This window comes from Copidosoma floridanum, unplaced genomic scaffold (genome assembly GCF_036245765.1).
Source record: "Copidosoma floridanum isolate Cflo_tuat_1 unplaced genomic scaffold, Cflo_Japanese_pri ptg000029l, whole genome shotgun sequence".
Taxonomy (NCBI): Eukaryota; Metazoa; Arthropoda; class Insecta; order Hymenoptera; family Encyrtidae; genus Copidosoma; species Copidosoma floridanum.
Window position 1 is genome coordinate 2,768,307 of NW_028321906.1, and position 11,443 is coordinate 2,779,749.

General features: G+C 32.6%; 1 protein-coding gene across 1 annotated transcript; it reads left to right on the forward strand.

Moving 5' to 3' along the window:
• The first annotated feature begins 197 nt into the window (after window positions 1-197).
• On the forward strand, window positions 198-6,862 carry LOC106637647 (sodium-coupled monocarboxylate transporter 2-like). The gene is made up of 8 exons (XM_089595956.1): window positions 198-469; window positions 1,820-2,165; window positions 2,238-2,392; window positions 3,064-3,204; window positions 3,270-3,378; window positions 4,234-4,455; window positions 4,528-5,027; window positions 6,647-6,862. The coding sequence occupies exons 1-8, from the start codon at window positions 288-290 to the stop codon at window positions 6,741-6,743; spliced, it is 1,752 nt and encodes a 583-aa protein (XP_089452082.1). The 5' UTR covers window positions 198-287; the 3' UTR covers window positions 6,744-6,862.
• Window positions 6,863-11,443: the final 4,581 nt, after the last annotated feature.

The window sequence follows — 11,443 nt, forward strand, 5'->3', positions numbered from 1 at the left end:
ATAGTCGAAATTACATTGATTAGAAACTTGAGTTAGTAGAATACATAGTCATGATCATTAATAATTTTTACTCAACAATATTACATTTTATACGCTACTGTATATGCTATCCCTACTTATTTCTTCTGATATCGTGTCGTTTATGAAAGTTTCGTTTTTCAATTCACCTACGCTCAGTCATTAGTTTGGCGTCTTGACCTCACCCACTGATTTCTCGGGCGTACTGATGAAACGAAGTGTCACGAGTTTAAGATTTCAACACAAGTGTACGTCATATATAAGTGAAAATGCTGAAACATCATGAGAATTTTGGATGGATTGATTACACCATATTTTCAAGTTTATTGGGAGTCAGTCTCTTGATCGGAGTTTACTTCGGATTTTTCAGCAAACAAAACAGCAAGTTGGAATACCTATTTGGTGGAAAATCCATGAATTATTTTCCAGTTGCCATGAGTATACTCGCAAGGTTGGTTGGTTTTTAAATAAAACAATGTGCACTAATGCATCGAATCTTAACTATAATTTATATTAATCACCACAAGTGCTTATTTTTCACAGAAAATTTTAATAAGTGCATATTGTGATTGGATTTTTTTTTACTACCTCATAATTTTAAATACTAAATCGGAAATAAGTTACAACAACATACGTTAAAATTAAGTGGAAAGAAATTTTTATCTATGATTTGGTACATTGTTGGACATATTTTCGCAATACGTTATCTTTACATCATCAAAAGTATTCATGCTAAATCTTGTACAATTATCTTTTGAAACATGTGATGTCAGGTAATATTCAGCTATTGAACAGCGTCGGTGTTCTTCAAGATTGATAATCAAAATATTCTGAGTGATGCAAACTAATGAAATGAATTCATTGATACATGTTGGTATACTGATCAGTTAAAAGCTCTGGTAATTTTTAAGTCAAATTTTATAATAAAAGTACATCTGAAAACAATGTAACCGAATATGAGCCGTTGAACAACAACTACGAAAAACAATTTAAGTACACGGATACAAAAAGTCTTTTATTCATTCATTTGTGTACTTAATTATTTGGAAGTCCCTCTATTTCCTTAGTTACTATCTTGTACAGCTTATTTCGTTGACATTTTTAACTATTCTGAATTTGAGGATAAAAAATATTACCATGCTTTTGTTGTCTGGACTCACCAATCTTCAAAAAATTGGGCACGTAAAAAAGGCTTATCTTATCGCCATACAATTTCATTTAGTGTCCTTCCACTGCTCTTGAAAAATTTATTGAAATTTTTTGAATTGACGATTTTTATACTTTTAAATCTTAACAAAGCCAGAAACGATAGGACATTTTACTCAAGTAAAATAAAAAAAATAAAAAAAGATAAGCTGTCTGTATCTTAACAAATGAATAACATGAAAAAATAGACGAGAGCACGCGTCATCGATAATTTACAAAGGAACGAATGCGTCAATAAAATTAAATGAGAAAAATGTTTTTATGAATCATGATTAAGGTGGCTTGGGAGATTTTTACCGGCTTGATCAAAACCTCTGAAAATGCGAAATTCATTTGCGATAGTAAAACACTGGGGTTAAATGCTTGTCCGTCTTAAACTTGTACCAAGCACTTGGAAAACACATGATCGACTATCATATATTCGTATAACTGCAAAAACGATTGGCATACATAAAAGTGTCATGGTTACATTAACATGAGGTAATAAAATTTTTATTGATGCACAATAAAGAAATCCAGTAACGTATCTAAAACTTCGATAAAAATTTACTTTATGAAATACTTTGAACAAAACGAATAAATCATTATATTCCAGTTTTCTATCAGGCATCACGCTTCTTGGAGTACCAACGGAAGTCTACTTACTCGGCAGTCAGTACTACGCCACGATAATTTCAGCCGTTGTAATAGGCTTGCTGTCTACATACGTGACACTGCCGGTGTTATTCGACCTGCAAGTTTCCAGCTGCTACGAGTACTTGGAACTGAGATTCTCAAGGAAGGCTCGAATATTAGCTTCGATCCTTTACATCATAGCTCTGTTGATGTACATCCCTTTCGTCCTTTATGTGCCGGCACTGGCGTTTTCGGAAGTCACCGGATTCGATGTACATGAACTTACACCGATCTTTAGCACAGTGTGCATCATTTACACTAGTTTGGTAAGTACTGTTATGACTATCATGTAAAGAACAGTTACGTTACTAAGTTAATTTCATGGTTATTGTTACTAGGGTGGTGTAAAAGCCGTAGTGTGGACGGACATGGTACAGTTTGTTTTCACATTGGCTGGTTTCGTAGCTGTCATATTTTTGGGATTGTATTCGATAGGCGGTGTATTTCAAGTATGGAGGATAGCCGAACAAGGTGAACGCATTAAGTTTTTTAAGTAAGTTTTTCAAGACTTATTATTATTTTTTTATGCTGAACCACCTGGGCGGGATCTTTGAAGTGTTTAGCTTGAAGATTCACTCATGCATGCATATACAAAGCTGGACAAGACAACGGTCCTTCCATGATTTGTCGTGACAAGAAATTTAACGTAGCTGTTAAATACATTTTACTGACAAAATTTCTTATTTTTTCGGTATAAATATCTTTTCCATTGATTAGCAGACATTAGAACAGCTTTATCAGTTAAGATGATATATGTATATTGTGTGAATAACTTTTATTTTTCATTTCCGATAGAAAAGCGAGTGTTGTTATCAAAGTAACGGCTATTAGTTACTTGTACCGTTACTTGTATCAAAAAAATTGTAATCACCGTTTATGAATTTTTATGCGATTGTGAACTGTTTGTGTAATTTAAAAGAAAAAAAATGTGTCTCATTCTTTAACTATTATTTTTCTACTTCGTAAAACTATTTTGATGTTTTTTCTTATAAATTATTCAGCCATTAGAATGATGTACAGGCGTTAACACTACTAACCTTGTATTTGAGCAAAAATACATATAAATGATAAAGTTTATGATTAACATAAAAAAAAGTTCCTTCGATGACATCTGGTTTATATTCATCACATTCCTCTTATTCACTTAAAATATTTGTACTTCAGCATGAATCCAAGTCTACTAAGAAGAGACACATTCTGGGCTATATCTATTGGATTGACAACTTCTATGCTCAGTCGTTTGGGTTTGGGGCAGAAGTTTGTTCAACGATTTTTAGCCCTTAAAGAGAAATCAGATATGAAAAAGTAAGTCAAATCATAATATCAGAAAAAAACTACTCTTCTATTTTTAAAAAATTCCTCCACCTTAGAGCGATTTTTCTCGTATCATTTGGATGGGGAATCATTCAACTTGGCTGCGTCTTTCTGGGACTGTTGATGTATGCCGAGTACCACGATTGCGATCCATTAAAATCTCAGGTATTTTTTATTCTTTATGCGAGTATACTTTGTGATAGACAATTAGTAAAATAAGAGATTATAAATCTGTGGACTGTTAAAAAAGAAAAGTAGTGAAAAAAACATTTTGAAATGGGAAAAAACCTTATCCTATTAAAAAACACTAAATAATCGGCCAGAAATTCTAGGGTGATCGAGATTATCTAACAAAATTTCGATTTCTTTTCGGAAAACTCAAGCTTTAAGGGGATATCCAACAATTCCACTTACATAAAACCACGGAGCCTATAAAATATAAAAAATTAACAATATTTATATAATAATAAAAATTAGAAATCCTGTGCGTAGACTTTTCTACATAAATAAATCATAGATTTTTTTATACACATGCTTTTTATACATATATTTTTTTGTACACATGTCTGTCAGTTCATGGCAATTTTAACTATGAGCTCTGAAAGGAATTTGTGAATGATTGGATACATTTTTTTTTTTCAAGCTTTGAGAACTGACTATTTTAAGTTTTCAAAAAAACTTTTCAGTCAACAAATTTCTGTACACTTTAAACGCAAAGTTCAACTTCTAAGGTTTGTATAATTATAATGTGCAAAGGGCCAAATTCTAGTACGAAGCTACTGAATATATTTTTTAACAATAGTGAGTAATGTCATTTTTTACACCAATGAAACAGCAAATAATCAAACAGAAAATCTTCACTCTGCTAGTATCAAAAAATAATGCACAACACTCGTAATTTATCAATTTTTGCACTTTTTATGAAATCATATTTTTCAGCTCGTTTGACGCATGATAAGCTGTCAAATTCAAAAACATAGAAATAGGTCGATTTAATGAGTATAAAATTATTTTTTCCAGTTAATAAACCGAAATGATCAAATTTTGCCGCATTATGTGATGGACATCGCCGGACACCTACCTGGCGTGCCGGGAATTTTTCTAGCTGGCTTGGTCAGTTCAGGACTTTCGACAATGAGTGCTAGCTTAAACACTCTCTCTGCTACTATTTACGATACCTGCGTTGACCGATGGATTCCAGAAACTCCTCAAAAAGATAAACGAGCTGCTAACATTATGAAGGTTGTAAACTTCTCGTAGAAATTTTTTTAGAATTATTTTAACGTAAGTAACCAAAACATAACTTCCCTACAGTTTTTGTCCGTGTTTGTGGGAGTTGTAACGATTGGTTTGATCTTCTTGGTGGAAAGACTTGGTACAATTTACGAGGCTGCTTTCAGCTTGAGCAGCGCAACCGAGGGCGCGCTACTTGGACTTCTGTTACTTGGCCTCGTTTTTCCTTGGGTAGGAAAAGTCGGGGCCTTCATTGGCGCTTGCACGTCTCTGGTTCTAATGCTGTGGTACGTCGCTACAACTCAGTGGCTTGTGTTGAATAAGAAAATGCCGGTTCATCCGACCTTACCAACATCAGTAGAAAATTGCTCGGCAAGATTCCATGAGTCTATTGTTTTTATTGCTGGACCACAAAAACCAATTACTGGCGAGGCCTCGATCATCTACCAAGTCTCGGCATTTTATTTCACGATGTTCGGTAGTCTCGTTACTATCATCGTTGCCTGTGCAACGAGTTATTTAGTGGGAGAGACGAAAATGAGGGACGTCAATCCACGCCACATTTCGCCATTCTTTCGAAGGTTGTTACAATTTTTAATCAATTTAATTTTTGCAAACATCACAAGCTTCTACTAGCATATAATGGAGGCAGAATCTCTTGCTAACAATTAAACAACGTAGTTTTACGAAACAAAAATTTTTTCCAGCGCCCTGCGTTGCTTTCTGGCTATTTTTTGTGTGTTTTCAGTTACTACATTCAAACACCGTGCCAAAAATAAACGATTGGCTTAGCTGTGTTGTATACAATTAACATTAGTTTTGACAAGCTTTTAGGTATTAACAATTTTTATAATTTTTTGACCACTTAGAAAAACAATTCAAAGATGAATTCTCAGTCCTGCAAGATTTAAATTCAGTAACTCCAAATTCATAGTTAATGAGTAGTGTAGTTTACTAGAACATAGCTTTGTTTTAGTTGAGCTATGCAATTGTTTGCAACTTTAGGATATGTAATTGTTTGAAACTTTTATCTCATCGTCATTGTTTCACTAGTTTCATAATTTCGTAAGAGGTAGTATGAAGTATAAAAATACTGGCCAAAATTTTTTAGTAGTCTATAGCTCAGAGAATTTTTTAACTGATTTTTCTCAAAAATACGAAAAAAGTCATCGTAATCGAATGAAAACTTGGCTTCATTATTTATTAAACAGCTTAAATACAAATAAAAATTTTTCATTTAGCTTCTTCCTTTTATCTCTGATTCTAAAGCTCTTACAGAACTTTTACAACCTTTTATTGAATTATACAACAAAAGATGCCCTACAATTTTGCGTATAACTATGATTAAGTTTTTACAAATTAATTTTTGTAAGTAAAAGCTTAAATATTAAAAAATTTTGTTCCGTTTTACAGACATTTAAAACATCAGATTTGAAGAAAATCATCATGTTTCTATCAAAGCTAAACGTTGATAAACAGAAATGTAATACTTAACACTTTAAATAAATAAATTAGTTTTTCTCTCGATAAATAAATAAATTACTTCTTTTCCATTTATCTATTATGATCGATAAATAATAGACTTGAACAGAGACGTATTTTGAATAAGGTTTATTAACAAAAAATTTAGCTGTTGTTAAGGTTCTCTAGGAGCTATAGATATAAACAAAAACAAAAAAAATTTTTTTTAAACTGATAAAGCCAACTTTTACTGCTGTGAAGATCATTTTTCCATGTTCCTGTTAACATGTAGATATTTCTTAAACTAATCACGTATAATCACTATCACAATAGAAGTGGTTATACGGTACTTTTTTTTTGACAACTATGCTAGTTTTATTAAATTAATAGATTAATCCGCTGTTAATTGTACCATCTCAAAGATGAATCAAACGAGATGTCACACCTCTCGTTAATTTTTGCTTATGCCTAACTATTTGTTTGATGCATGTGTATTTGTATAATAAAATTATATAAGCGCTACCATTAAACTAGGGTAGCTTTCGATATTCATGTAACATCTTTGGTAGGGCACGCTAAATTATTGCTCTTGACGAATGCTCCTTAGTACCAATATGGAATATTATTTTTTTGACGCGTACGTGGATGCATCCAATCTTTGATAAAAAAACACAAATGGATAAGCTTATACCATACTTACTTGCAAAGATTCTCTGTTAACGCATAATATTTTTTGCAGATTCATACCACAAAGGAAAGTCTACACGGCAGTAGCACTTGATGAAATTGATGCTCATAACACTACAATGAGCGAAAAGCCCAAAAAAATGCGATAAATTATTTTCTAATTCATATGTAAATTAAAATTATCAAGTAAAGCAAGTGAAGTATCGATAATGTTTTCGAAGACGAAAATTTATTAGATTACTGAAATAAATGATGTATATGGTTTCGAGATAAAATGAATTTAAAATCAACTGTTATGTTTATTTGTTAGATATTTTATACTTATGGACAAGTTTTAACAGTGATAAAATATTAAGTTTATATTTGTGTATGATTAAATAGCTATATTTTTGGTTAAATATAGAAAATAATCGACAAACAGAGCCCAAAAGTCATTTTGTGAATCACACATTATAGTTTAGATTTAACAGTTATTGCTATTTAAGTATAAAAAACACCTATATTACACACATGTATTTACATAAATGTATTAGATATCATACTACTATGAGACAGCTACATTTTTAAACATATTGTATTCGTTATGAAAAAAACTTTAATCTTAGATTTTGTGAAATAATTAAATACTTTTTTCTAAACCTTTGCAAAGATTTCATTATTTTAAAAGGAAAAATTTTCCACGCCCACAAAATAGAGGTCATCTCTTTAAATCTAAGAACTATTTCAGATAACCACGTACTTCGTTCACATAATACGGAAATAGTCAGCTAAAGTTGAGTATACAATATTTTTCGTAACATATGGAATGCTACTTATTTCTGTTTAAAAAAAATTAATTTATAACTAAGTTGTACTGCTTATACATGGCTCATAAGGTTTACGTAAAAACAGAGATTGATGTAGGTGATTTGGTAAAAAAAAAAAAAAAGTATGTATAAATCATAAATTGCAGTAACGAAAACTTGAGTCAGATTGTGGTTGTAGAAGCAGTTTACTCTGAAACAATTTTTTTTTAAATTTTTTGAAGATAGTAATATTTTTGTATTTACAATTTGAAGGAACAAAAACGTTTTAACTATCATAAAAAAATTTTACAAAATGTGCAAAGTATCTCGCGGCAGAATAATAGGTTTATCTGAGGGGCTAGAGAAAAATTAAATATTTACTATTGTAAGGGAAATTCTACAGTGTAAAAGACGTTAATACTTTTAAATTAACTTAACTCAAAAATAAAATATTAGCACTACCACAACAACTTTCGAAAACAAATATCTTTACTGAACTGTTTCTAGTATGAATTTGGTCTAAATTAGTTAATTCTTTAACATAATGAAGAATCAGCTCTTTCGTCTTATTAATCTTAAGTTCGTTTCTTTTACCAAGCTGTCTGTATGGGCTTATATTTTACCATTATTTTCTGTCCACTGGATTTAAAATTAATGAAAAGAATGATGAAAAATACACATTTTTACACAATATAAGGCTCATCAAAAATATTGGTAGATTTTTTTTTTTTTTTTTTTCACCTAAACAAAAACTGACAAAGACAAAGTTTATCAAAGTCCGGAAGAGATGCTATGTCAAAGAACGCTCAACAGTAAAAAAAAGTCTAGTACAGTCTACTAACCATACTCGGTAAACAATGACAGATCTGCTTTTAAGTTGGTTCATCATTGTACTGCTTTGGTGGATTGAATTAAACTTTTCAGTTTGACTTACAGAGGCTTAACGTCAGCTCTATTAATATTATCTATATTCATTCGAGTATGAATACTGATATACTTCAACGATATTAATACCGTGCGTTGTACTTTATTAATATATACTTGTTTTTGTAAAGTTTCTGGAAAAAAAAACTGTTTAAATTTTAGTTGTGTTGAAGGTATAGGTTCATAGAAACGATCGATAAAAACAAACAACTGAATAACTAAAAAAAAAAAATAAGAACGTCTTCAAGACAGTTTATGACCGACAACCGTGTTTGTCAACACGGGTTTCAGTGACGGTGACACCCTGTCTCCACGATTTACGTGCTAAAATTATGGGATATATCATCTGTATGGATATAATAGCATGTAAATCGCAGAAAAAGAATGTCACCCTCACTGAAACCTGTTTTTAAATTTTTTTCTTCATAGTACATGGCATTATGAGTAAAGCGAGTCCGATTAACGAAATAAAGAGTTACAATTGACTAATGCGTTTATACTCAACAACATCTCTCGGGACGAGGTAAGGCGTGTAGTGAGTTTTGGTGAATTTTTTTCGACACTCGTAGATTTGTAGTATAAATACACAGTGTGCGTTTCACTTGGAGGTAAAAATGTAAAAAATATACGTATACCTATTCCGTTTATTTACAAGAACCCCATCGGAGTTTGAAAAATAAAATTCAATTTCAAGCTTAGGTTTCCAAATTATTTCAATCTTTCTTATCATGCAGCGTTACCATAGGCTGTATTTTTTCGTTAATGATCCAACTAAGAAAACGTCAGAATTCTCTCAAAATTCCAAATATTATTCGCAATTTCGCGTGTTTCCAATGACTCATCCCGCAATGTTAAAGATTATTACAGCGCATGACCCCAGCATCCCCCTTCCTTCGAATCCCTCCCAAACATGCCCGCGTACCAACACATCCCCAAAGACGGAAAAGCTCCGGAGCGTGCGCACGCGGGGATGGAAGCTGAAGCGAAACACAGTAGCGCTCGGAGAAGGAGGGAGAGAGAAACGTGCCTAAATATGTATACATACGTGGTAGTGGTGGTACGAGCAAAGCTCTCCCCTGAAGCTGATGACTGCAACAGTCTTGCCCTCGCACTCGACGACAGCTGGGCTGCTCGTCTTCTCCGTACTCTCAGCTTCAAAGTCTTTGTAGCCAGTATACGCGAGCAGGGGTATGAACGTGGTCCGGCAACAAGTTAAAAGAAGTTTGTCCAATCACGTGGGTCACTAGGCGTACAGCCACTGTCTTCCAGTGATGCGGATACACAGCCAATGCATCAACAGCGGGTGGCCGTGCTTGAACGAAAGGTGTTGGTGTGCGATGGAAAAGGGTCCGATTGATCAAAAGATGGCTAGCTACCGGACCACAGGTGGGCAGCTGATATCCTTCAACTTTTTTTTCCCTCTTGCATCTCAAGTGATTCCGTTCCCACGTTGTACAAGTTTTTTTTTATTCTTCTTGTTTATTTATTTACTTGGATACGAGTTTCTAGTATAGAGTTTGGTTATTGCTGGAAGATGTTGATGCTTGGGGATGCGAGGGGTGGTTCGAGTGCGCACGGGTGACTATTGGGTTCAGGTCGATACTTGACTGATGAAAAATTTACCAGCCACGGATACTTCGTCTGAATTGCCTACTTGCTGTGAGTATTGTTTCATAGATTGACGCAATTTTTAATGATGAGGATTAAAGGGGAATCTGCTCATTATAACAAGTTGTCTTATGAAGATTAATGTATTTAAAATCACTCGAAATAAAAGCTAATTGTTTGCCAAACTTGTTTTAGAAAACACTAAGATTTTAGTTTAAATTTTTAGGTATGCTTTGAAAACCCCATAAAAACAAAGTATATGGGAAAAGGTTTTATTATTAATATAATACAGGCTCACAAAAATAAGTGTTAATTACAACGGACAGACTATAGTTCTTTTTTACGAAATTTGAGTTGCTCAATGAAAATTGTAACATTGAATCTTCCTCTTTTTTTAATTTATGTTGGTTACTGATTTAGACAAATATTTATCATGTAACGTTTCTCTCTAAAAAAAGTGCACCACCGTTTGACACCCAATTTTTTTCATGTTATCTATGCGCACGTAGATTCGTACAATATATTGTAAAAGTTTTCCATGCGTTTGGAAATAGTATAGTACTTTCTTCAAATGGTTCTATCAAATAAAATTTTCCAGGGGCCTACAATAACCTTTACTTATAAGTTCAATAAATAGGTACGTGTAGAAGTATTGTGGAGGTAAAAATTTTTTATCTTCAAAATATTTTTGTACACAGCTTTATTAGGTCATCAAAACTTGAAATCACTGAATTCTAAATTTTTTTCTACAGGTAAATTGTACTCAAAACAGTACCTGACAATCATCTAATTATCAGCAAATAATTAGTACAAGTTCTATTGGGCCTAACCAGTAACAACAAAATCAACATCACTACGAAAAAGAAATTTGCAAATTCATCCCAAAAAACAGATTTTAAGACACGATACAACGATGCAGCGAGTCGTCCGTGGTGCAAATGTTATGATAGACAAAAGCGAAGCAGAGATACATCGACGACGATCACAAGCTGCAATAAACAACTGCCAGCGAAAACATCCTCAAATTGAACAGCACACGTCTGAGTTATCGCAGAAACTAAGGAGAATAATTCGGTGCCTGGGGATACAGTAAAAAAAGTGCAAACGATCTGTACGAGTGTAGGATTTTTTGGTAATTATTTGGTTGGTTTAATTTTTTTTTGTTTTGATTTCTTTCTTAATTGAAGCTGGAGGTGATTGTTTCAACAAATATCACTGTATTACATTAAATATATTAATCTACGTGCAAAATTTATAACTAAAACAATTTAAAAAATATAATGGTGTCATAACTGCACACATCAAGACGGTATGATAGTAAAATACTTGGATTTATAGTAAGATTGAGAAAACAAATCTTTTGTTAGTGTGTAGGCAAATTAAATTTAGAAAACTTCAAAGAAATTTATTATTTCTAAAACTTTTCTCAATCACAAGTTTTCATTGGACCATGGTTGAAATTTTTCAGCAATGCAAAATAAAGCCCATCGATTGACACAGACCAAATGAAAAAAGAATATTCTAAAAACGTT

What these genes read in the sequence shown, in the direction of transcription:
- LOC106637647 (XM_089595956.1), top strand. Translation starts at nt 288, where the DNA reads ATGCTGAAACATCATGAGAATTTTGGATGGATTGATTACACCATATTT. An exon ending in GAACGCATTAAGTTTTTTAA is followed by an intron (nt 2,393 to 3,063) that starts GTAAGTTTTTCA and finishes TTTGTACTTCAG; the next exon opens with CATGAATCCAAGTCTACTAA. An exon ending in GAGCTGCTAACATTATGAAG is followed by an intron (nt 4,456 to 4,527) that starts GTTGTAAACTTC and finishes ACTTCCCTACAG; the next exon opens with TTTTTGTCCGTGTTTGTGGG.